The sequence below is a fragment of the Sinocyclocheilus grahami genome, unplaced genomic scaffold (genome assembly GCF_001515645.1).
Source record: "Sinocyclocheilus grahami isolate Dianchi unplaced genomic scaffold, SAMN03320097.WGS_v1.1 scaffold61.1, whole genome shotgun sequence".
In the NCBI taxonomy this organism is placed as follows: Eukaryota; Metazoa; Chordata; class Actinopteri; order Cypriniformes; family Cyprinidae; genus Sinocyclocheilus; species Sinocyclocheilus grahami.
This window is the reverse complement of record NW_015505240.1, coordinates 965,904-990,621: the sequence shown is the minus strand read 5'-3', so window position 1 is coordinate 990,621 and position 24,718 is coordinate 965,904. Positions and strand designations below refer to the sequence as shown.

Here is a 24,718-nt window from a genome sequence, read left to right as displayed (position 1 = left end):
GACTTTTTGGGGATTTAATTTTTTTTTTTTTTTTTTTTTTGCCCCCCCCCCCCCCCCCCTCCCCCCCTTTTTTTTAGGACATGCCGTGTTGAGTTTTTACCTGCCGATCAGCTCCTTTTCTTGGCTCACAGTGGACTGATATGACATTGTAGATCCTGAAAAAGCTGAGAATAGGCATTTAAAGATGAATCTTGGTGAAATTAACGGACAGCCTGATATGTAACCTCACTCTGGATATTGGAGTCAAGACTGTAGTTATATGAAGAGCATGGAGTAAACATGGACATGAGTCAGATAGCGGTCAATGAAGACTCACCCGCTGGTTTTCTTTTTCCCTTTATGTTTTCCAAAATAATGGCAGGGAGAGACAGTTGTAAGAAATCACAGATACCGTTTGTGTTCTGTTTGAGGTATCCTGGAGAACGCCTCTTTTTATTGCTAAATCTGTATTAACACACGCATACACTCACATCAAGATTGCAATTTTCCCTCTGTGACATTTAGACGTCTTATTTATTTTGTATTGTTGCCGTCTCTAGCACTCATGACGTTCAGGTACAATCATATTTGTTAGGATTTTTGCTTCTCATCATCTTCTCTGCTTAAAGGCAGGGCATTGTTGTGTGACATTGTTGCCTTTTCAGAGTCTTTCTGTGAAAGACTGTTGCAGATTGAATTTGTTTAGGCTTTTTCTTTTCGTTTTTTACACATGATAATCTTCATGGAATTGTCACAAAATTGCTAGTACAATGAACACAGTAACAGGCATATATTAACCATCACTTTTAAAATGTATTTTATATATATAAATGTATATGTATACATATTTGGAATCTAATAGAGGGAGAATACAATTTATGTAAATGTCAGGATATATGTGCGTGTGTGTGAGTGAACTAATCTGTCATTATTTTGGTGGTGCCCTTTTTTTATACTCACTTCCTGAATGTTTTTACAGATTACAAGTGTAAAGATATTGTACAATATCAAAACAAAAGAAAAGAAAAACAAAAGACATTCTTCAAAAAGAAAAAGAATAAAAGTTTATTGATGTATTTTTCTTCCATTCTGGCTTTGCATCCTGACTTTCTTTATACTCAATACTTCTGCTGACTTTTAAAGGGGTCATATGATGCTATTTTAAAGATCATTATTTTGTGTATTTGGTGTAACAGAATATGTTGACATGCTTTAATGTTCAAAAAAAACATTATTTTTCAAATACTGTATATTATTGTGGGTCCTCAATCCCCCGCCTCTCTCAAACACGTAGTTTTCAACAAAGCCCCCTCCTTTGACAAGCGCAGTCTGCTCTGATTGGCCAGCTGACCCAGTGCATTGTGATTGGCCGAACACCACAAGCACACGTCGGAAATGTAACGCCCCTTACCATAATCGCGAGCTTCAGCTTTCAACGTAGATATAAAGATGTCGGGAAATGGCATACAAAGCTCTGTTTACGATAAAAAGGCAAGGAACTCCCGTGTTCTGTAAGAATCACATCTCGTGGTTTCCTATAGTGCTTTGCGATAGTGTCGCAATTCTGAGAAAAAAAGTCAGAATTGTGAGATAAAAAGTCGCAATAATCTTTTTTATTTTTTATTCAGTGGCGGAAACGGGCTTCCATAGGAAATGTGACAGTTCACTAGGTGAGAAAAAAAAAGTTGGCATTACTGGAGTAACACTGCTCTGTAGTGATTAATTTGACCGCTGGAGGCGCACATCGTGTTATGATTATTAACAGGCGTTACAGAATGGGCGTTCACGTGTATCATCTGTAGGGAGCAATAATGCATACTCAAAACAATAAATCCTCATTTAACGTATGTTTTTAAAGTCAAGAAGCATGAACATATTTTAAACAGAAAAGGAGTAGTGATAGCTGAATGAGTAAATTATGACAACATTCCCCTTTAAGACTTTACACAATTTATTAATTGCATTTTGAATTATTTTATGTTGTGAAATTATGTTTTTTTGTATGACTTACTGTGTACGTGCGCGCGCGCTTGTGAATGTGCTAGCTGGAGCGGGAGCGCGCCTGTATGATCTGCATGGAGAGACGCGGCGGCGGCGCGGTGACGGTCACGTGACGGAATCTGCTGCTGGCTGACTGAAGCGTGTTAGCAGGTAATACAAAAGAACAAATCTCTTTCAGACTCTCACTGGTCTTTATAAATCAAGCGTTACGTTATTAACATTTCCATTTCTTTGTCTTCCATCTGTTTTAATCCGTCGCTGAATGTTTTTCGAGGTGATGTTGTCTTTTCTATGGCTTTGTTTTGCCTCAGTTTAGCTTATTCGTCTTTAGCTCTGCTGTGAGACCGTTTTCCTCAAACATCCCTTTACAACCCGCATCACCATTAAACCAGTTTTTCGTCCATTAAAAAGGTCATATTGATACACCTTGGTGTTTAAATGCTCTTGAGGATTTTCATGTTATGAACAAGGACGCCGGGCGGTCGTGAGTTAGCCAGCTAAGCTACAACAATTGGAGAGAGGAAATGACATTAGAGATCATGGACAAAGGAGAGCAGAGACTATGCGCTTATGCTCTTCACAAACTCTGTTTTTACACATTCATAGGGTTTAAAAACACTATTTGCAACTTGAATGTTTCCAAGCATCTCTAATGAATCTATAAAGATAAACTAGGATGCTGACCCTGGTCTTGGAACTAAATTCCCTTTGTTTGAGCCATCATATAGATTTTGTTTAATTTTGTTATGTGTATGAATGTAGTTTGTTTTTTGGGATATAAAACATATTTAAAGAAACTCGCGAGGCAAGCAGAGTCATTTGCGCATATGCTTTGATTATGGTCATTTATTTAAAGTGTTCTAAGGTGATTGAGCCATCGCATATGTTTTGATTTTGAAAGCGATTGTTTATTAATCTTTTGCAGTAGTTCTTCACTTTTATACATTTTATTAGTATTTGAAACGGGAAAAAACTAAACTTTTTTTTTTTTTTAGTGATAAACCAATTATTTGACCTTTTTGAGATTATTCACATTGGCCAGTGTTTATGTTCAATTGAGAAGTGGTCATTTGCTTGTGTAAAAATAATGCACATTTTCTGTTTTCATGCATTTTGGTGTATTTTTGGTAAATGTTGTCAAATAAATGTTCATTTAATTTCGGTAATTATTTTCATTAAATGGTTTAATGTAAATTCTTTCATCTTCACAATCATATGTGTTTTGGTTGTGCTCTGCTTAGTCCATTGAGCTCCTTTTTCATAATCAATGATAAAACTCGTTGTAATTTTTATTTTTTTGGTGTATTTCACAGTCCACATCTTTAAATGTGCTTTATTGTCTGTAAATTCGATGACACTGTGGGTGGTCTGCTGACCAAGAGAAAATGCTTTGTTTTTCCATTTTGTAAGGATCTCAGAAAAGTCCCCACATGAGACCATTGTCAGCTGGCAGAATCACTTTCTTGGGTTGTTTTGCTTACTGTCATCATTAAATGGTTTGTGACCAGCAGCGCTTGCACAGCTAGACTCGTCCCAGTAAGATCTTAATGATGCATATTGCAAACTGGACATTTTTGGCAGATATTATCTGATGATCTCCATACGTCAGAATCTAGTCGGGCTTTTGCTGTGTGACTGTGTGGAAGGGTTAAACGTGCACAATGCGATCTCTTTTAACAGCCAAGAAAAGCCTACTGTATCCATCACAGATGTTATGTGTGTTGCCTTGTCTTCTGTGTGAGCATGTAACACTTGCTGATGTTTTAGTCTTAGTTTCATGGGACATGTGTGACACTATAGTACATTAGTTTGTTCACAAGTTTTAATTTGGTGGAAAATCATCCAAGAAGATTTTTAAAGGACTTTCACCCCCCTCCCCTCCCACCCCAAAAAAAAGGGAAATTCTGTTATATATTCACCCCCATGTCATTCTAAACCAGACACATTTTTTTGGAATACAGAAGCAGACATCTGCACTTTTCCTTACAATGAACGTGAATAGGTAAGCGGCTGTCCAGCTCCAAAATTACCTTAAAAGTATCATAAAAACAGTCCATATCCCCTAAGTTAAAAATCTTTCAAACTCATATGATTGCTTTGTGTGAGAAACAGACCAAATGTTGAATTATAGAGTGGGGGAACTATCACGTCAGAATCCGGAAGAGTAATTCACCGCGGGTTCCTTTGAGATTTTCCTATGAGGTTTTATAATGGGGTTTTTTTCAATGAATGAGTAAAATAAAGCCTGTGGTAAACATAACTTGACAATACTTTTACATTTTGTTCTACAACGTAAATTACACGCATCCATACCCAAAACACACATATTGAAGCAGTTGTGTTCACTTTTGAAAACGTATGTTTTTAATAAGTAACTGGATAAGAACGTTTGGGCTGTGACTGAGTGTGTGCAGTTTACATAGAACAAAACATAAAAGTATCGCCAAGGGATGTTTACCACAGGCTTTATTTTACTCATAAATTGAAAAACCCCATAGGAAAATCTCGAAGGAACCCGCGGCAAATTACAGTTCAGGATTCTGCCGTCATAGTTCCCCCACTCTTATTTTTATGTTGTTTAAACCCAGTTGGTATCTTGGAGTGTTCGATTCGTTTTGAAACACAATATTGATCTCATTATATGAAATGCTCCCAATACTTTGAACAAAGTCAAAATAGAAGTGAAATGTTTTTTAAATTAGTAATTTTGACACAAGACGAACAGTCAACAAAAAATACTGTTCATTAAAATGCATTTGATATTAGGCCTACATCAGGAATGGACTTCAATAAGCTTGGACTTGGTCCTGGTTCATGTACAGGGCAATGGTGACCTCAGATTAAAAATATTCGTAACTCTCAAGCTAAAAATGGCAGAATTATGTTTGATACATATGCTTGCATTGTATTAAATAATGTCATTTTTATTTATGTAATTTATTACTAATAATGATTAAATATGAAAGCTCAAATGTGTGACCTTCTGGGTTTATTGTATTTGATGCAAAATTATATCTAACCTTTCATTTTGGTGAAATATACACAATACATATCGTCCTATACATAAATCATATTATTTTTACGCCCCTGTTGGTTACCGAACGTGAGAAATATTGGTGTTTGGCATCATTAATGTCAAACCTTGCGCTTTTCAATGTATGGAAATGAGATTTCAGGGCTCAAAAATAAGAACTGTCTGATGTTTTTATTTTACTCGCTGTTTACTTAAAGGGATAGTTCACCCAAAAATAAAAAATTACCCCATGAGTTACTCACCCTCAAGCCGTCCTAGGTGAAAAGCTTGGAAGAGCCAGGACATTTTTCTATATAACTCTGATTGTATTCTTCTGAAAGAAGAAAGCCATATACACGTAGGATGGCTTGATGGTGAGTATGGGTGAACTATCCCTTTAATTTAATAAATGTTTTATTAAATAGTGTTTTATAATAGTTAAGATAGTAGTTTTTGCAGGGGTATCAAATTGAGAAATTGTGAAAATTCATGGGTATCTAAAAGTTTAGTGTCATGACAACCGTATTTATTAGAATATAAGGTTGCATGGGTCGAAGTATCAATTTTATTTATTTATTTAGGGTTTGAGGCAAGTGGATATTTTGTAAGGCAAGAAAAATCTGAACCACTGGCCCGACTGGCCAAATAGAAATAATCTTTAGCGTTGAGCCCTGTATTTGATAGTAAATATTAGCCTTTTACTCGCACAGAGCTAGGACTGCACGATTATGACAAATATCATAATTGTCGATTATTCCCTTGAAATTGTAATTGCGATTATTAATTACGATGATCACAATTTACATAGAATGATGTGATAGGCCATATCATTGTTTGAAGCAACTGCATGCCATATTTTTTAGATGAAAATAAACAAGCTGAAAACACTAACTGAAAAACTTTTATTGCTTTTCTGTAGTATTAAGCCTCAAATGTGAACTATACATTGGATTGTTTTCCAAAAATATGCATGGTACTATAATGTTATACTAAAACTAAAATTAAAACAATGGAAAAGCCTTTAAGACTACCTGTAGAAAGAAATAAACACATCTTAAGCATGCAGAATAACATAAGTGCGCTTTGAACGATTACGTAATTGTGGCATGATGGCATCTGTAATTGTAATCGCGATTAGAAATTTGATTAATTGTGCAGCCCTACACAGCTATTGTATGACTTCAAAAGACCTGGAATATAGAGCATGAATCATATGGACTACTTTGCTTTTTTCTAACTGGACAGGTAATATGGCGTGATTACAAAGAAAAGAATAAAAGATGGAAAAACATCCAGGTTTTGAAATGACTTGAGTCAAGTTGTTGTGTAAATGTGCTTTTCGTGGGGAATAAAAAAGGTCACTTACCAGCATGACTAAAAGAGTCTGTCACCTTAAACTGAATTTTTTTTTATGTAAACATTGAAGAGCGAGATGTGTGAGATGTTTTGATCATCAATACATGCTTCAATGTAGATTCAAGTATGTTAAGTAATAAACATTCCTCGATGTTCTTCTGTTTTGAGGACTACGTTGTAATTTGGTATGCATGAGGAATGACTATGTGATGTGATTTGAGTGTGAGCATTTTAGAAGCACACTACAGGCTAGTTGTGAAGTGTTAGTGGACACCAGTGGGGTCTCGTAGCGTAGTCTTCATTTCAGCAGGGCTCGCATAAGCTTGATTGTTTTTTCTACAAGGGTTTCTGGCGGTCAGAGTATTGCTCAATCTTGCCCAACTGGGTTTAGGAGAAAGGAAATCCGATACGGCCCTTGTGTGTTTGCCTGACGCTGCGCGGGACATTGAAGGGAAGATCTGCAGAAAATGTCAGCTAGCTCGCTTGAACAAAACTCGTCTGGTGTCTGCAAATATTTGGACTTGAAACTAGGACATGAAAGCTGTTTCTGAATAATAACCACTTCCTGTTTTTGGCCTTGTTTTTCTTCCAGATTTTTCTGTTTTGTACATACATTGTTTTGTATATACTGTATATGATGACCTCGGTGGGCGTCGAACGAGCCCGGGGCACTCGAGACAAAGCACTGCCCACTACCACACAGACCACACAACCACAGAAACATCTTCAGGTGAGTAAACGACAACATATGGAAACATATGCCATGTTAGGAATAACATGCAACCAAATTATTTCTGCAGTGCACAGTATGACCATAATCTGCTGGGTACTGTATCCCAGAATATGGTTGACTTGACCTTCCATTTTCCTTAGGGGGAGTTTACATAAGACACTCTTGCATTAAAAACAGGTAGACAGAGGAGATTGCTGTTAAGCCTCACTTTTAAGTTGATCTGTTTATAAAGTGACCTCTTTAAAGGAATAGTCCACCTTACTCCCCCACATGCCATTCCAAACCTGTATGCATTTTGGAACAGAAAAGAATGTTGCTAACCAAACAGTTACGGGCCCCATTGACTTCCATTAGTGTTTTTTTTTTTGTGTGATGCAAGTCAGTGATATTCAAAACTTTCATGCAGGTTTGGAATGGCATGAGAGGGAATAAATTATGACAGGTTTCATTAATGGACTGGCTATCCCTGTAACGCAATGCTTGTGATGGGATGCTCAAAAACAGAGAGAGGTGAATGTGTTTGGCTTTAAAGAAGAATAATTTAACACAGCTTCTCCAAGAGAACATGCTGCCAGTGCTCAAATTAAAAAGCCACTAAAATAAAAACTGCAGGCATGTATGAAAATCTAGATAGTAGTACTCTAGACTAGTCATCTTCACTAACTGCTTAGTAAGTTATTATTTGATTACACTACCAAAATTTAACAAGTTTCACAAACTTATTAATAACAAGTAATTAATCTTATTACATTAATGGTCTACATTTTCTACATTAAATGCCTACATTTTAATTTCAGAGGTAATAACTGGACTCTTTGCTGAATAAAACATACAAAGTAATGAGGTCTTGTGACAAAGTATTTAAAGACATTTATTGTTGCATAATGCATACTTTTATGTTTAACAAAGTGGAAGGCAGTATACTGTAGGGCTGTGCAATTAATCGAAATTGTCATAAAATGGCGATTTGAGCTTGCGCAATTTCTAAATCGCTTTATAGCACGATTCCTGTTAACGAATCAGAGTGTTCGCACTGCACGCGATGGCGGTCTGGCAGTGTGCTCCAGGAACGGTGCGTCTGCAGCAGTCATGCTGCGATCGTTTCCGCACGGAATCTATTTCTGCTGTGCTGCACGCGCATAGAAGTGGCAGCGCATTATTCGCTGTAAACGTTAACATGGATTGACACGGAAATTTAGTAATTACACCATAAATGCATATAATTAAAGTCTACTGTTTCACAGTCAACACATGGCTTTTTGGCTAGATTTAAAACAAGGAAAACTGCACTTTTAGATAAACAAGGCAATAATAGATGGCACTCGTGGTGGTAGTTAAACAAAGTTATATTTATTGAGTTTAAACGTGAATGTCTATGAAAGATTGTATTACTGTACTGTGATAAAAGAGAATCACAATGCTGAAAAAGCATTTTCAGGAACAACGTTTGGATTTGAAATCAAAATAATGGATAAATGTTGTGTTTGTGGTAAACAGCCGCGGATCAGGAGCGGACTGCAAACGCATCCTGTGCGAAAGCAAAATGAGTCCGTGCTGCTTCTGCACCGCATACACATACTGTATATGCACTGCAGATGGAGTACGTGTGAACTTGGCGCAACAAATCTAGTTCAACATCTGAGGCAATGCCACAAAGAGCTCTATGACCAATGCATGGCAAAAAAAATCCTTGGACACAGGATTTTTTTTTCTCCCCTGCCATGTCTATTCTAGAGACATTTTGTTACACCTTTACTTGGTGATTATTTTGCCTTATGTCTGTTCTAGAGACATGTTACAGCTTTTTGATAAAGCTCTAATTGGTTTTCTTTTAGAAATATTGGGTTTCAAATTCACACTGAATGCAAAATCGCAAAATTGATCAAAGAAATGTTGCCAAACACACTCGCAGTGGACCATGTCTGCTTCCACTTGTGTGTGATATGTCTTGGCCATGAATCTGACTGCTCAGACAATTGCCTTTTGTTTTTTAATATTGATTCTTGGTCACTCATTCTGATGTTCATAACTTATTCTTATTCCAATTACAGGCTACAGCCGAACAGATCCGACTGGCCCAGATGATCTATGACAAGAACGATGCAGATTTTGAGGATAAAGTGAAACAGGTAGGCCTATGAGAAGCTCTTTTCATTCAGAGTAAAATTATGTTTTAACTCCTCTGTTAACCCTAATGATGTCCATATTTGCCCACAGCTCATGGAGGTTACAGGGAAGAACCAAGACGATTGCATGGTTGCTCTTCATGACTGCAACGAGGATGTCAACAGAGCCATCAACTTCCTGCTTGAGGGAACTTCTGATGCGGTAAGAATCCCATCCAACAGATGCACATTAGGGGTGTGCGATATATATCGTCTACAATGATATCGTAATTGCTGTTTAAACGATATGCGATTTGACATTATAGAGTATATCGCAAAAACCAAACAAAAACACACCCAGAGAGTGCACGCATACACTACCTGATATATGTTAGAGACTACTGTGTGCATTTAGAGTTCACATTTTCACTGCATGATTTAGTCTATTAAAATACTTTTAGAATTTCCCCAAAATTCAAGGTAAGGTGGCAAAAATGGCTTTTATGACTTCTATATGTCTTATATTTATATAATCTGATGTAGTTAATATCACACAAAGAGTGAGGATTTTCTCCAAATATCATCACGATTGAAAATGTGATGTTCAATAAACAAGTTAATATTGTGACTTACATTTTAGACACTATTTTATTTTTGTTTTTGCTGTATTTTGACAACGAAAATAGTTTGAAACAAAGCCTCTGAGCAAAATATGAGGTTTTTCGTTACTGAATCACTCAGTGGTTTGAACAAATCTGTTGAATGAATAACTCCCCAAAATCATTTTAAATATCAGAATTCAACTTGTGACTTACATTTTAGACACTATTTTATTTTTGTTTTTGCTGTATTTTGACAACGAAAATAGTTTGAAACAAAGCCTCTGAGCAAAATATGAGGTGTTTCGTTACTGAATCACTCAGTGGTTTGAACAAATCTGTTGAATGAATAACTCCCCAAAATCATTTTAAATATCAGAATTCAACTTTTTTTTTGTATTTGTATTTGCAGGTTAATTGCATTCATGTCCTGCATTAAACAGTCTGTGTAAAAGCATCTAAATGCCACTTCAAATGCAGATTCTGTGCCACCTCTGCATTGCAAACACAAATTTTGTTGATACTGATTTTATTTGGTAACAGCCCTGTAGTGTCTTACTATTTGAATTTATTGATTAAATCTAAAATCAATTTAAACTATTTCTGTTGGTCCTGCAAACTAACCACCTCACAGAATATGAAGAATATCAAAAGCTTTGGGAGTCAGCTGTCCACAGCAGTCCTAAACCTGTTAAAGTACCAGCACAATAACATGCTCAGCAAAATATCATCTAATTATCGTTATCGACAAAATTCTAGAAAATATTGAGATATGTTTTTGTCATTATCACACATCTCTATTGCACATGTGACTAGTCTAATTGGTAGGCACTAAAACTCATGATGAGATTTAAAAAAAAAAAAAAGGGAATTGGTTTTACTGAAAACGTCGCTACTGTCAGCTGTTTTGTGGCAGGCCTGTAAAGGCAGAACAATTTGTCTAGCTGGGATTTTTATTTTTCTGCATGTTTTTTGTTTCTTTTTTTAGCTTAATGATGAACATACCACAGTGCTTAATATCCAGATTCATGTGTGATTGATGTTGATGTACTTCACAAATGAAGCATCGGTGACTATTGTTGTGGTGAAATTTGAGAGGCCTCTGCTTATAGACTAGGATTTGTTTGAATGATTTCTGGGAATGAAACTCTAAAATAGAAAGTGGGTCGCTTCTGTAGTGTTGATCAGAAGGTAATCCTGTGTCATAACAGACCTCTGCCTCCACCTCTGTGTCATAATACAAGCTCCTAAATGTCCTTCGTCAGCAATAATGATTCTACAGTAATGATTAGCAACCCTTTTTTTTTTTAAATCAGTTATGTAAAATGGCATTGATACTTGACACCTGCTGTACGATTATGTTCTTTTAGTTTTTTGTATGTTCTGACTGCTGCTGATTCATCTCTCCATCATCTTGCAGACCAGTTGGGAAACAGTTGGAAAAAAGAAAAGTCTTGGAAAGGATACCACCTCCACGGAGAGTAAGGAAAACAAGGAGAACAGGGAGAAGAAAGAGAGGGAAAGCAGCAAGGGTCGTGGAGGAGCGAGCCGTCGTGGCAGAGGGACCAGTCGCAACCGGCCAGGTGAGTGTTTTGATGAGATTTCCTTGTGTTTGTATTCAGTAGCAATATTTAAACTATAAATTTTTCCATTTGATTTTGTGTGAGTAGGGTTTAAATTTAAAAGGGTTATCTGTGATGTTACTTTATTATCTATATAGCGAGGACTGAGGAGAATGGCGTGGACCCTGCTGCTGTTGAGAGAGGTGCTGACCGTGGCCGCAGGGGAAGAGGGAGAGGTGAGCTCACACACACAGTGTAAACATCTCCTACTTTGTCATTTGCATCAGTTGTACTTATTAAGAATGTGCAAAACTACATTTACAAAACCGATTAGCTGGGTATTCTGTATTAGGGAAGGATTAGACTCATGTCCACCAGATTACTCCTAGCAGGTGATTTGAAATATTGAATGGTGCTTTGATGTCTGTAGCAGTGGTGCTTTAAAGGGGATGAATTTCACAGAGTGGGTTTTACCCCCTAAAGACCTGACAGTTATAGCACCTGTAGACTGTGAGCAGCGCATTAGAACCTTCTGTGAGAAGTTGCATGCCCATTTTTGAAGTGGAATTTAAATATCTAGCTGTTGGACATTTAGGATGTTTGACCATTCTGACTCATCCCCAAGTGTTTATGAGTTATTGTTTTTTTCACAGTGTCTGGAGGTAGAGGCAGAGGTCGGGCTCCAGTTACCAGCAGGTTTACAGCACAGGGGATGGGGTGACTGTCACGAATGATGATATTTTAACCTTGAATAATATTTTTTATCATACAGCAGCCACCCGAGACCCTGTCTCACTCTCTGTGTATCCTCCTGCAGGACCTTTAACCCTGCAGACTACACCACAGACAGAAGGACTTCAAATTCACATGCTGATGTCTGGGAGACGGGGGCCAACGACACTACAGATGGGACAGGTAAGAGACCTCTATTGCACAGAACACATTTCCCAGTCTTTAGGCCCACTCTCATCTCTCTTTCTCTCTTTGACATGTTCTGTTCAGTGGCATGGCAAAACACTTTGGACGAGTGGGCAGCTGAAGACTGGAGTGAAGATGTGAGTGTGAGTCATGCTCTATAATTAACCTCCTGTGCATTATGGGATTTGCAGAGCTTGAAATTAATAAGCCCGAAAAGACATGGTATATGCGTTGTCCAGAAATGTTAAAGGTTAGCATGTAGACAATAGTGATGTTAAATATTTTGTAATGTATGTCTTTTTATAATTTGTATGTTATATAAAACATATATATTATACTTATATATTACAGAATTCTAAATATACAAGTATGGCAATTATGTTTTTAAAATATTTTAAGAAAATTAAATAACATAATATTTTATGTATTTTATGTAGTATTTTAATATATAAATTAGAATTATTACAATGAGAAATGTTTAAAATCATTTAAATATTATTTATAATTATTGTTATATATTGCTATTTTTATATAATATTAATGTATTGCTTGTTATATAATTTTAGAATATCTCTTTCATAATATCTCCTCATATTTGTATACTGTAGTCATATTTAATATTTCACATTTTTGTGCTACAAAAATAAAAGTACTCATTTGTCTCTTTTTAATCTCCAAAGCTCTCTGAGACCAAAGTGTTCACTTCCTCTTGTGCACCCCCAACTGAGAACCCCATCACACCTGGCCAAAGGTAATAAAGTCAGAACTGTGGTTCTCATTTCATTCCAATCTTGTGACGATTACAGCCATTGCAAATTGCTTGTTTTTTTTCACTGACTATTTTGTGTAATCCGTTGTAGTCTGGACCTATCAACTCTGCTGCAGAAGCCTGTGGATCGAGAGGAGGTGGGAGGTCTTAAGGCCGTGGGCTCCTCTCAGGGGCTTGGCCACAGTCTGGTCTTTACAAACTCCCACCACCAGCCTGCTCGCAACGGCGGCACTTCTGCTGTTTCCAACAGCTACACACACGCCACACTGGTGAGACAATCCACAGGCCTGATTTATAGCATTTAGAAAACTGTTTTCCTAGAGGATGAACGGCAGTAACTGGTGTACCTATGTTAAAGGTGCTTCAATCACATATTCTACAACTTAAATAATTTTTATCTCTTTTACTTTCTAGTTAGTTATTTTAAGACTAGGTGTATTGTGGTATATTGTTCAAAAGCACTAGAGCTGGCTTAGTGAGATCTGAATGGGTTTCCTGATGGCACCTGTCCTTTGTGTCTTTTTCCAGTCCTCTGTTTTGGGTTCTGGTTTTGGAGAGCTGGGTGGTCCAAAACTCGGGCAGACGGCCGGGCAGCAAATACTGGAACAGCTGAAGGGGCCTGGTCTTGGGCAGCTTACCTCCCAGCCCTCCAGCACAGGGACCAACTGCACCCCTGTAGGGGGGCTGGTGGGGACGGGGATGTCTGTCCCCTCCTCCTCCTGGGACATCAAACCTCCTGGAACACAGAGCTCCACTTCACTCCCCTCCCAATTCAGTCGTGAGTGTTACAATTGCTTTACTGACCCGGAAACACAAGCTTGTTCAGTCTTGCAAACATTTGGCTATGCATTAACTATGTTAATTTCTATGAACTTCTTCACACTGCATCCATTTTATTATTATTTAGTCCAACATTACTTGATGTGAATATGCCTTTTCTGAATTGTTTGCGCTGTAGGGGAGTTTCAGATGCAGCCAGAGCCATCATTGGTGCTAAGCCAAATCGCCCAGCGACAGCAGGGCTCCCTGACTCACATGGGACCTCTAGCCAGGCAACTCAGCCCTCCCCCCCTGAGCGCCCCTTCACCCGCCCTGGGCACACTGGAAGCCTTTCCGAAAGCACCGGAACCTTCTCAGCACCGTGATGGGCCCTCGATGGCCCCCTCACAGACAGCCGAATCTCAGGGCAGCAGCACGCATCAGCGGCAGATAAAGACTCAAAAGCGACGGATACCTCCCACTTCCAAGGTGACTAGAGATTAAAAAAGCATTGAGGTGGAATGCTTTGTAAGATCTATTCATGAACTCTCTATTACCAACTTCAGTTTGTAGATAAGCATGCATGAAATGGCCTTCACCACCCATTTTGCTTACATAATCTGGCTTATTTCTGGGTTCAGCTTTCAACCAAAAAGTGTGTAAGGTGGGGCTTGATTTTATCCATCTGGAACTTGAGTTGTGAAAAGTGAGTGTTACCAGAATAGTGGAGAGAACATGTTACAACGTTTTTTTTTTTTTTTTTTATGTTTCTTTTGAGGAAAATGCATGGATGAATTACTCTGGAGTCCATTTATATTTTGTTGTCATTGTGTTGTTATGTTTCTTGTTTACATTAATATTAATTGAAGTCATTAGCACAAAATCTTGAACACATTGAAAACATACTGACCCCAACTTTGGAATGATGGTATGTAAACCCTGTAATTGTTACAAAAAGGAGCTTTTATTGTTTCCATTGATGTTTTGTCAGTATATGCTGCCTGCTTTTATATGCGTGTATTTGCACATATCCAGATTCCTGCGTCTGCTGTAGAGATGCCTGGCTCAGCAGATATGTCTGGTCTAAATGTGCAGTTTGGAGCCCTGGACTTCGGTTCAGAATCTGCCCTGCCGGACTTTGGCCAGTCTGAGAACTGCAACAGTGAACCCATAAGGGAGGCTGTGGTGGTTCCTCAGTCACAGAGCAGCCTTTACTCTAAACCAATCAGGTCAGTCAGTGGTAGAAATGGAAATACTGAGTACTGAGACTTGCTGATGTCTAAATTGTATTTAAGTGCTTTTTCTTTTTCTTTGAGCAGTGGACTTCATATATTGCTGATTTCCTAAATCTGTCAACGCATGTCTTTCAAACAAATGTTCTCTCTTCAGCTATAAAATATCTCTATTCTGCATGCTAATACATTTCCCATGATCTCCCCTGCAGTGAATCTCTGACTAGTCCGGTCCCTTTGCTGCTGCCTCTGGCCTCTTCTGACAGCATCTACCCCTCTCCTTCAGTACCTCTCCCCAGCCTCGCCCCCTCCCACACCACCCCCAGCTTGGCCGTGGCCCCCTCGTCCTCTTCATCCTCCTCTTCCTCCTCTGCGGCATCATCAGCGGGTAACAGCTTTGACTGCGGTGTGGCTCCTCACTCAAGACTGACCTTCTCTCAGAGCAAGGAGCCTTCTGGACCGGTGACAGTGAGTTCTGACAGAGAAACTATAGTTTTAGCTGTTTTACAGCTACAGAGCTGTGAAAATGTAAAGTTGCATTCTCAGTTAAAGGGTTACATCAACCAAGAATGACAATTTTCATAATTTACACTGTTGGGGAAAGGTTTGGGTTTCTAATATATATAAATTTTTAAATAAATGAATACTTTCATTCATCAAGGATGCATTAATTTGTGACAGTAAAGACATTTATAATATTACAGAAGATTTCTATTTCAAATAAATCCTGTTATTTTCACATTTTCTACAAAAGTGTTAAGCAAAAAATTAATCAGCACAACTGTTTTTAACCTTGTTAATAAGAAATAATTTTTTTGAGAACCAAATCAGCATATTAGAATGATTTTTGAAGGATCATGTGACACAGAAGACTGGAGTAATGACTTCTGAAAATTCAGATTTGCCATCCCAGGAATAAATTAAAATTTAAAATGTATTAAAACAGAAATCAGTTCTAAATTAGTCAAAATCTCAGAATATTACTGTATTTACTGTATTGTGAGCATAAGTCTTTTTTCTGAAACAAATTTTGAGCAGTTGTGTAGGTGCTCCATGTTGCATCCAAGTTGTTCCATGGATCGATTATTTCTTTAGTGCACAGTACCAATGTACATCAAGGAGTTTATGCTGCCTATATTGATTCAATACACTTTGTTTCCATTTCTGACAGAACGGTTTCAATGGTGCGAGGACCTCTGCTGCTTTAGACAGTAAGTCAAACGGCTCAGTTTTACCCTTCCTTCTGTGATGCATACATAAAAGATTATTTTTTCTCTCTTTGTTTTTGTAATATATGACATTTATGCTGCCTTCTTCAGCCACATCGAGTTCCTCCACTCCAAAACAAGAGTCTCCCTCTCTGGGCAGCAGCGCAAGTGTTGCCCCGTCTGCCCCATCCTCACTGTTGCCCTCTTCTGTTACACCACACAGCTCTGCTTTGCCCAGCCTGGCATCTGAGCTGTCCTCGGCCAGCTTACCTCCCCTCAGCAGGTGAGCGAGATGCTTATTTGTACCTTTTCTTTGCACAGTTCTTTTCTCAAAAACATTCTGTGGGCTACTTATATCTGTGACTCTGCCTGTTTTTCCTGTAGTCATGTGAACAGTGGCCATTCCTCTGTGTCGGCACTTTGCACCACATCTTCACTTACAGTGAGTTCTGTAGGATGCACACACACAGACACAAACACATGCACACTCTCTCTTCACCACTTCCGTTTGTATTTGTCCTCAGTATACCAGTGTGGACAGCGTGAACTCTCTCGCCCCCTCATCGATGCCGTTTTCCTTGCTGCCTGTGTCTGCTCTGCCCAGCAGCAGTGTTAGCAGCTCAGTGAGTGGCAACAACAATCTGCACGGGTCTGGAGTTTTGGGTCACAGCATCAACGGTAGCACACCTTCCGGTGTCAGGACTGTCCCGCTACTGTCTTCCTCCAGCGGTGAGCGAGACCACACATCAGTGTCGTCACATCATCTTAATCATAAACAAATATCATGATACCATGAAGTATCCTGAAACCATTCATATCATTTAGATGTGATTCCTTATAGTATGGTTAGAGTGTGGGTGTTCTGCTATGGTTTTAATTCCTAATTCATTTGTTTCTCAAAGCTTGCAAAAATCACATTTAAATAATGCTTTATGATTTTTGTATATACACTACCATTAAAAAGTTAGAAGTCTTATGCTCAACAAGGCTGCATTTTTTTTATCAAAAGTACTGTAAACCAGTAACATTGTGTAATATTATAATGAACATTTTTTTCCCCTTTTTGTTTCTCAAAGCTTGCAAAAATCACATTTAAATAATGCTTTATGATTTTTGTATATACACTACCATTAAAAAGTTAGAAGTCTTATGCTCAACAAGGCTGCATTGTGTAATATTATAATGAACATTTTTTCCCCCTTTTTTTAAATGTATTTTAAAATGTAATTTATTTCTGTGATGGCAAAGCTGAGTGCTAATGAAACGCTTAATATTAATGTTGGAAATTGATGTTTTTTTGTGTAAACTGATATTTTTTAGTAAATAGACAATTCAGAAGAACAAAGAAACTTTTGTTTTTTGTAACATTACGGTCACTTTTGATCAATTTAATGCATCCTTGCTAAATAAAAGTATTTTGTTTAACATACTTTTGAATCGTACTTTAGACTTGTGTAATGCTTAAGTAACCATTAGTAACCTCATAATAGTGGCCTAGCAACCACCCACGATACCCCTAGCATTGTGGTAAAATGTTTTGGACTCAAGTTTTCTTCAGAAAATATATATATTAAAAAAACACTTTAAAGTTTATTGCATACATATGATTTGAAGTAAAGCTTTTATGTAATAGTGACTAGCAAATGTACATTTATATTTAGTGTATTTTATTTTATGTGTAAAACAGTAGTATCAGTACCACCGTTTGAAAAATATTGTGGCAATGGTACTGCAATATTATTCATCAAACATATAGACCTTTGCAAACAAATGTGCATAATTCTGTAATGATTCATGATTCTGTCACAGTGTCTTCATGTTGCAAGCATGTACTGTATATAAACAACAAAAAAATGTGTTTATAATTTTCATATTTGCTTCAAGTCTAATCATCAGCTCCTGTATCCATTTGAGTTGAGGGGAAAATCTGCTATTCTTCATTCTCCAATATATATATTAAAAAAACACTTTAAAGTTTATTGCATACATATGATTTGAAGTAAAGCTTTTATGTAATAGTGACTAGCAAATGTACATTTATATTTAGTGTATTTTATTTTATGTGTAAAACAGTAGTATCAGTACCACCGTTTGAAAAATATTGTGGCAATGGTACTGCAATATTATTCATCAAACATATAGACCTTTGCAAACAAATGTGCATAATTCTGTAATGATTCATGATTCTGTCACAGTGTCTTCATGTTGCAAGCATGTACTGTATATAAACAACAAAAAAATGTTTATAATTTTCATATTTGCTTCAAGTCTAATCATCAGCTCCTGTATCCATTTGAGTTGAGGGGAAAATCTGCTATTCTTCATTCTCCATAAACTCTTCCCTGTCTGTGTGTAGGTAAAACTCCTCCTAATCTCTCTCAGGGGGTTCCTCCACTGCTGCCTAACCAGTACATCATGGGACCTGGAGGTTTGCTGCCTGCCTATCCGGTAAGAACCTTCCTCCTCTTAAATCAAAAACACATCAGTTTTCAGTCCTCTTGTGTAGTGGTGTGTTATTGTGTGTGTGAGACGTGTAAAGAGTGTATTTGATACATATTTAATTATGTGACCCAGTACAAGCATTAAGTAAGTCTGTGAATATCGAAATACTTAATATTGATTTCAGTAAAATGTATAGTGTGTAAAGTGCTGAAAGTTCTCGTTTGTGCTGTACAGCAGATTTATGGCTATGAAGACCTCCACATGCTCCAATCCAGACTACCAATGGTGAGTCTGAACCCATCAAATTCACTACTGCTACTGAGCTTCATGTTTTCTTTTCAAACTTGCTTTATTTTCTTGACTATTAGTTGACTGACACTGGACATCTTGAGAGCAGAATGGCAGATATAGCTCTATGATATGAGTTATAAACATAACTGCTGATATTCACACATTTACAAGGCTGCTGCTAGGAAACATTTTGAAAGAATGGGAGAGCTAACATCTGTTAATGGGCCAAGCATGTGCTGTTATCAGCTCAAAAAGCCCAATGACTAATCGGCCTGACCCAGGCTTGTTACTGTTATTACATAATCGACTGATAATGATTATTTGATGAAGTCATGAGTATTTGAGATAGTGATCATTGTGCACTGTATATTCTAGTCAATTTAAAATTGCCACCCAAATAAAAATAGCAAATATAAGCAAAAAATAAATAAAAATTCAGAAATCAAAGCTCTTCCTTCATGTGAAATTATTTTAAAATAATTAAAATCCAGTTTGAAAGGTGAAGAAATCAGGACTTTAGAATAACTTGTGGTTGCAAAACTAATAACATTTATGTGTGTGTATAATTCATATAATGTAATTACAGTATGATAACATTAATATTAATAATAACATTACTATTCTAATATACAGACAGAGAATCTGTAATTATTATAAGAATATAACTAATTATATTACTACAATATTCAAGCATTAATGGAAAGTGGACTTGTGCCATTTAAAGTGGGCAAAAAAGAGAAATATTTAAAATTTTAATTAAAATGAAATCTATCCTGTGCAGTATTTGTGCACATGACCTTAAAGAAAATCATATAGAACTACTTCGAGCCACTTCTTTATCACTCTTGCTTTGTGACATGGTGCTCCATCATGCTGGAAAATGCACGGATTATCACCAAATTGCTCATGGATCGTTGGAAGAAGTCGCTCTTGCAGGACGTTTTGATACCATTCTTTATTCATGACAGTGTTTTTAGGCAGAATTATGAGAGAGCACACTCCCTTGGTTGAAAAGCAACTCCACACATAGATGGTCTCAGGATGCTTCACTGTTGGCACAACACAGGACTCATGGTAGCGTTCACCTTTTCTTCTCCGAACAATCGATTTCCCAGATGTCCCAAACAGTCGGAAAGGAGCTTCATCAGGGAAAATACTTCCTGTACTTCCTGCAAAATTTCAGTCTGTCCTTGACATTTTTCTTGGAGAGAAGTGGCTTCTTTGCTGCTCTTCTTGACACCAGGCCGCTGTCCAAAAGTCTTGGCCTCACTGTGCGTGCAGATGCTCTCACACCAACCTGCTGCCATTCCTGAGCAAGCTCTGCACTGCTGGTGACACGATTCTGTAGCTGACTCCTCAGGAGGAGACGGTCCTGGCGCTTGCTGGACTCTCTGGGACGTCCTGTAGACTTCTTCACTGTAGTCGTACCTCTCTCCTTGAAGTTCTTGATGATCCGGTAAATGCTTCTTTCAGGTGCAATATTCTTTGTAGCAATTTCCTTGCATGTTGAGGCCAATATGATGCAAAGCGATGATGGCTGCATGTGTTTCTTTGGAGGTAACCATTGCTAACAGGAACACAATGATTGGAAGCGCTTCTTCCCTTCTTTTATAGCAATCAGCCTGCTCTTACAATCTCATTAGTATGATAGTGATTTCACCTGAGTAGTACTCATTCACACTTTCACATGTGCTGCTGAAATTAGTCAATTAATGTTAGCTGGTCATTTTGTGTCAGGATCAAAAAACAGTGAAATTAGTTTTTTGTGAAAAGTTCATTTTTTTGGCCAATTAAGCTTTTTAGAAAAATGCATCTGATCACTCGACACAATAATCTAGAAACAATGTGAATGAACACCACAACAGCTTAAGCAGCAAACTTTGTTAGTTCAATAGTTTTGGCCATGATTGTACATTTGCTTTTTAATGGTCTGCAACGTTTGATTCATAATGATGAACAAAAGGAGAAATTAAAATTAGTGTATTTTTCTCCATTTAGGTGATGTCACAAAATTCGGCAGAGGTGAATCCACCTCACCAGCGCCCTCTACCAGCCTGTCTGCTGCTCATGCCCCACAGACGGTGCAGGCTCAGAGCCAAGGACAGAACCAGCACCAGCCGCAGGGCCATCACAACACACAACAACCCTTCCTAAACCCAGCCCTGCCCCCTGGATACAGCTACACAGGCCTTCCCTACTACCCCGGTGTGCCTGGCATGCCCAGCGCGTTCCAGTACGGCCCCACCATGTTCATGCCCCCTGCTTCGGCCAAGCAGCACGGCATGGGACTGAGCAACCCAACAACGCCATTCCAGCAGCCCAGCGGCTACGGCCAACATGCCTTTAGCTCAGGTTTGTGCAGATTAAATATATACACAAATTCTCATGCATGCTTTGTGCTGTTGAGTATTATTGTTTTTTTTGTGTATTTTAAGGGTACGATGACCTGACGCAAGGCCCAGCAGGGGCTGAGTACAGCAAAGGTTACAGTAACTCTTCTCAAACACAGGCCAAATCTGCTGCCTCCGGCCCAGGGAAAGGTACGAACATACTTGCACTTCACATGTTGGTTTTGCATTCTTACATATAAATGTATCCTGTCTACTAAATAAAAATAAATGATACATCACTGTACCCCAGGTGTCTCTGTGACATCTAGCAATTCTGGGGTGCCAGACATCAGTGGAACTGTTTACAATAAAACGCAGGTACTTATGTTTATTTATTTAATTCAGTTTTAAACATTTATTATTTTACATTATTGTATTGCATAATATATCATATTTAAATGTAGAATATTAGTTATTTTTCTCCATCTTCCCATTTCTTTTTAGAGCTATTACTATTGTTGTTGCTTTTTACACATTTAATAATTTTTATGTTAATTTTATTGATGTATTTAATGCTTTTTTTTTTCCTACAGCCGTTCGATAAGCAGGGTTTCCATGCTGGCACACCTCCTCCTTTCAACCTCCCCTCGGCTCTGGGTGGCACGGGACCTTTAACCCCTGGTGCTGCCCCTGGTTATGCTCCTGCTCCATTCCTTCACATTCTGCCGGCCCACCAGCAGCCCCATTCACAGCTGCTCCATCATCACCTCACCCAGGACGGACAGGTCAGTCCCTGTCTAGTTTTAATGCCTTTTCACACAGAATCTAAATGTTGAAATGAAATAAAGCATCTCAAACAATTCCTTTATACCATGGCTGAGATATTATTGAAATGTGTGTGAACCAAAAAGCAACAAACTGTAAATACATTTTAAATATTTGATACTTTTAATGTCATTTCAGACACACTGAACACAACTACACTGTCTCCAAGTATTATAATGCTATTGATATGAATGCAAACACAAAAGTTGCCAAAATGGCCAGATTTCAGCCTTCTCAGCTGTCTGGTGTGTTTCGTTCACATAGGGTGGGCTAAGCCAGAGAAGCCAGTCCAGCACCATGCAGCAGAAGACCCAGGTCAACAAGTCCAACTATGGCAGCTCCCCTTACTGGGGCAACTGAGCGCAGTCCACAGCGCAGGTGCCGTCCCGTACCCAGTGACACGCCGATCAGATCAGAGGGACGCCCGTACACACTACCATCATCCTCATCCTCCTCCCACGTTCTCATCTCCCTTATTCAAAGTTTTGGCTGTTGTATGTAAAGTATATTTATGTATGTATTTATACAGTATATATGTATTGGTAGGATATGAAATGTGGTTTTTCTGCATTTTGATTTTGAAGGATTTTTTGTTGTTGTTTTTATTTCATTGCTAACTGGCTAAGAGGATATGATAGAGAAGTGATGAGAACATAACAGAAGGGTGAATATACTTGAAGCAAAGCAGGCATCATGATTCAAACATGGGAGTTTTTATTTGTATACATAACCCCGATAATGTATGTACATTACAGCTAAGCTTGATCATTTGATGGTGAAGCCTTTTTTAACTTTTGTATTTTGCCCCTCTCCCACCCCCTTCACCTGTGAACTTTTTTTTCTATGGAGGGGGATTTTAAGTTCAGTGTTTAATTATGTTCCCTCTGCCCTTCATAATTATGCCCCCAACCACCAAATTGGCTAAACAGTAGCATTTTAGATCAGATTTCATTTTAACATTGGTTTTACCCTTGTTGTCAAAATAAAACTGTCCAGTTTACTGGTTTAAGTCTTGATTATTCACGCACACAGTATTTGCATATGAGCAGTAAAACTGTCCACTGTTCTTTTGAACTTTATATTTCTCTAAGAATCCTGAAGAAAAAAAAATGTATCCGGGTTTTCAACGTTGATGATAATTTTCTTGCGCAGCAAATCAGCATATTAGAATGATTTCTGAAGGATCGTGTTACATTGAAGACTGGAGCAATGGCTGATGGAAATTCAGCTTTGCCATCACAGGAATAAATTACATTCAAAAATATATTGGAATAGAAAACAGTTATTTTAAATTGTAATGCTGTAATGTTGTTTTTTACCAGACAGGTGCACAGATAAGCCTCAATCGCCCTTTTGGCGAGATTTTATTTTTTTAAATTATTTCAATTGGGCCCATGCCATCAAATCTTCATTGTGCTCGATCACAGGCAGGCACCACAGTATGACGCAAATCGAGCGGCATCTACGACTTACCTTCATTGTAAGTGTTTCTAAGCTTCGACATTGTTTGGTACTGCTGTGAAATTACACTACTATTAAAACATCTCAACAAAACCAGCCTAATTTAAGCAGCCCTCCATTAAATAAGTCAAGCTAGTCCGGCGTTGGCGTAAATTAGCATCGTGACTCGTGAGGGTCGGAAATGCCAAGCTAAATAAAATCACTTTACCCACAAAATTCAAGATATGAATTGGCCCTGTATGCGTTCTTGTTTTTTATATTTATAACATAAAGTTAAGCAGTATCACACAAGCAAGAGTGGTTTCTCGAATATCAACACGTTTTATTGAACTGTTGTATGAAATATCTCAAGTTAATATCACAGTAAGTGACACAACATTGTCAACTTTGTTTTTGCTCCATTTCGTCAATGAAAATAGTTCCAAAGTAGAAATGTTGCGCTTCCGAGAAACAAACAGCCGTGTTTCATTACTGAGTGAATCAGCCTTTTTGAATGAGTCGAGTTTTTAAAAAAAGTCTGTGATTCAGTGACCCATTCATAAAGACAAGTCACTTCTTCAAAATGAATCAGCCGGTTTGAACTAATCAGCTGTATAGGATTCAATGTCTTGTTTTAAATTCATTTGATTAAAGAATTAAATAGTTACATTTACATTTATTCATTTGGCAGACGATTTTATCCAAAGCAACTTTTTTTTTTTTAGGAGGCTGCTGTTAGATGCTTGCTCATGGAAGAGTTTCAGTTGTTTTTTTGAAGATATTGAGGCCGGGATTCGGCTGTCCGGATGGAGTTAGGTAGGCCATTCCACTAACAGGGTACGGTGTTAAATGACCATGGTGTTGGTGTGCTTTACTGGCCAGCAAACTCACCAGACCTGAACCCCATAGAGAATCTATGGGGTATTGTCAAGAGGAAAATGAGCTGAAGGCCACTGTCAAAGAAACCTGGGCTTCCATACCACCTCAGCAGTGCCACAAACTGATCATCTCCATGCCACGCCGAATTGAGGCAGTAATTAAAGCAAAAGGAGCCCCTACCAAGTATTGAGTACATGTACAGTAAATGAACATACTTTCCAGAAGGCCAACAATTCACTAAAAAACAGTCTGTCTGCATTGAATTTATTTAATACAC

The 24,718-nt window shown here is 38.0% G+C and overlaps 1 protein-coding gene across 1 annotated transcript; it reads left to right on the top strand.

The window, feature by feature from the left end:
• Positions 1-2,032: 2,032 nt before the first annotated feature.
• Positions 2,033-23,124, top strand: ubap2a (ubiquitin associated protein 2a). Its single transcript, XM_016271332.1, has 27 exons — positions 2,033-2,130; positions 6,942-7,079; positions 9,134-9,211; positions 9,300-9,410; positions 11,207-11,369; positions 11,507-11,584; positions 12,002-12,065; positions 12,166-12,263; positions 12,351-12,403; positions 12,947-13,017; positions 13,127-13,304; positions 13,564-13,813; positions 13,994-14,283; positions 14,830-15,023; positions 15,239-15,494; positions 16,198-16,237; positions 16,346-16,517; positions 16,619-16,676; positions 16,759-16,963; positions 18,591-18,682; positions 18,911-18,961; positions 19,045-19,077; positions 20,947-21,319; positions 21,403-21,507; positions 21,608-21,675; positions 21,891-22,082; positions 22,387-23,124. Exons 2-27 carry the CDS (start codon positions 6,984-6,986, stop codon positions 22,480-22,482), a joined length of 3,465 nt encoding a protein of 1,154 aa, XP_016126818.1. The 5' UTR covers positions 2,033-2,130; positions 6,942-6,983; the 3' UTR covers positions 22,483-23,124.
• Positions 23,125-24,718: the final 1,594 nt, after the last annotated feature.